The 1,532-nt window shown below is 34.3% G+C and overlaps 1 protein-coding gene across 6 annotated transcripts in view; it reads left to right on the forward strand.

Annotated features, from left to right (window-relative positions):
• Ryr2 (ryanodine receptor 2) overlaps positions 1-1,532 on the forward strand; it is a 681,083-nt gene that overhangs the window by 294,169 nt on the left and 385,382 nt on the right. For all 6 annotated transcript variants that reach the window (XM_023700826.1, XM_023700825.1, XM_023700827.1 and 3 more), the window contains exon 6: positions 947-1,021. In XM_023700826.1, the coding sequence (XP_023556594.1) occupies positions 947-1,021 (75 nt within the window). The remainder of the gene's footprint in view (positions 1-946; positions 1,022-1,532) is intronic.

Below are 1,532 nucleotides of genomic sequence, written 5' to 3' on the forward strand. Positions count from 1 at the left end.
CAAATTTAAAGAAAACACACACACACACACACACACACACACACACACAGAGTGATAGTGAGAGAGAGGGAGGGAGAGAGGGAAAGAGTGGGGGTAGGAACTAACATACCACTTTGGATGGATTCCATAAGCACAATTATTTTGATAAGTGTTGAATAAACAAATTATACAACCTGCCCAAGACTGGACAGTGTACACTTTACTTTATGGTGAATCAGAGCCAGTTAGATAGCTGCATTTAAAATGGTAGATTAGAACAAAAGAATATGGCAGTAATGACATTCTCTCTCTCCCTTTTTTTTTTTTTAAACAGTGACCTCCTAGGTAACAAAAGTAATTTAGTGTGGTTTACTTGGATACTTCATAAGAGTCCCATTCACATTAAATCTTCAATACAAATTAACATTTAAGTAGTGAGAAAGTATTATAAAATCTATAGTTATTTACTTGTTCAAGATTTCTAGTTGATAGTTATACCTCACAGGAGCATGTGGACAGCATTTGCCTGATCAACATAGTAAAATTCTATCCATTAAAATAAAAATAATCCAAGTCAGATTAGGTAAGTAAAACCACTTCTGGCCACCATAAATCAAATGTATTATAGAAAAAAATATTCTCTGAGAAGAGTCTCATTTTGTAAACAAAGACAATTTTTCAGAGTAGATGTGCGACTTTGCTTCTCATGAATACTTTTTAGTATCTTTTAAGAATAGTTCTGTATTTAAGTTCATCTGTCAAGACCAAGATCAAATGCTAACTCCACAGTGGAGTCTTCTTTGATAGCTATATTCCAATTTAAGAATTATTTAACACTGCATATTGCTTTTGAAATAATTTTCACCTTGTTCTTTGCTACAGAACTTTTTGTAAAGGACAGAAAAGCACTTTACTGATGTAAGTTTGCTGATCTGTGTTTTCTTTACCCTTTCTCATCTCTCTGTAGACTGCCCAAGGTGGTGGCCATCGGACTCTCCTCTATGGACATGCCATACTGCTGCGCCACTCATACAGTGGGATGGTGAGTGGGCACCTGAGTTGATCTTCCTGTGGTCATGGTGATCCCCTTGGGGACCTGTGGTCAGGAAATGTTGGTAATATCATTTCTGTAATCATATTAATGAGCTTTCATGTACATGTCCTTTTATATTTTTGTACCCTGTTTAGTTTTCAGAGGTGAAGTTTAGCTTAGGAGACATGTAAGTCCTTCTGTTGTTGTATATGACTTATTTTTAGCATCTTTTGGTAGAGTAGTTTGAGAGTCAAATAAAAAATTTTTTTCTCCTCTAAATTTGTCTGAAACAGTTTATTTATAAAATAATTAAGACACTGTTCTGAGAGAAACCATAAAAATACTACTTCTGTCCTCTGGTGATAATTTTAACTATGTATTTTCTTCCTAACTAGGTGTTTTCTTTCTCACATCATTTTCTGTCACCCAGTGGTCCATTGGCCTTCTCTCAGGCAGTTTTCTCACTTTCAATTTTCTATACATTAAGAAAGTAACATATATTTTAATATAATTTACAAAT

The sequence above is a fragment of the Octodon degus genome, unplaced genomic scaffold (genome assembly GCF_000260255.1).
Source record: "Octodon degus isolate 3935 unplaced genomic scaffold, OctDeg1.0 scaffold00127, whole genome shotgun sequence".
Taxonomy (NCBI): Eukaryota; Metazoa; Chordata; class Mammalia; order Rodentia; family Octodontidae; genus Octodon; species Octodon degus.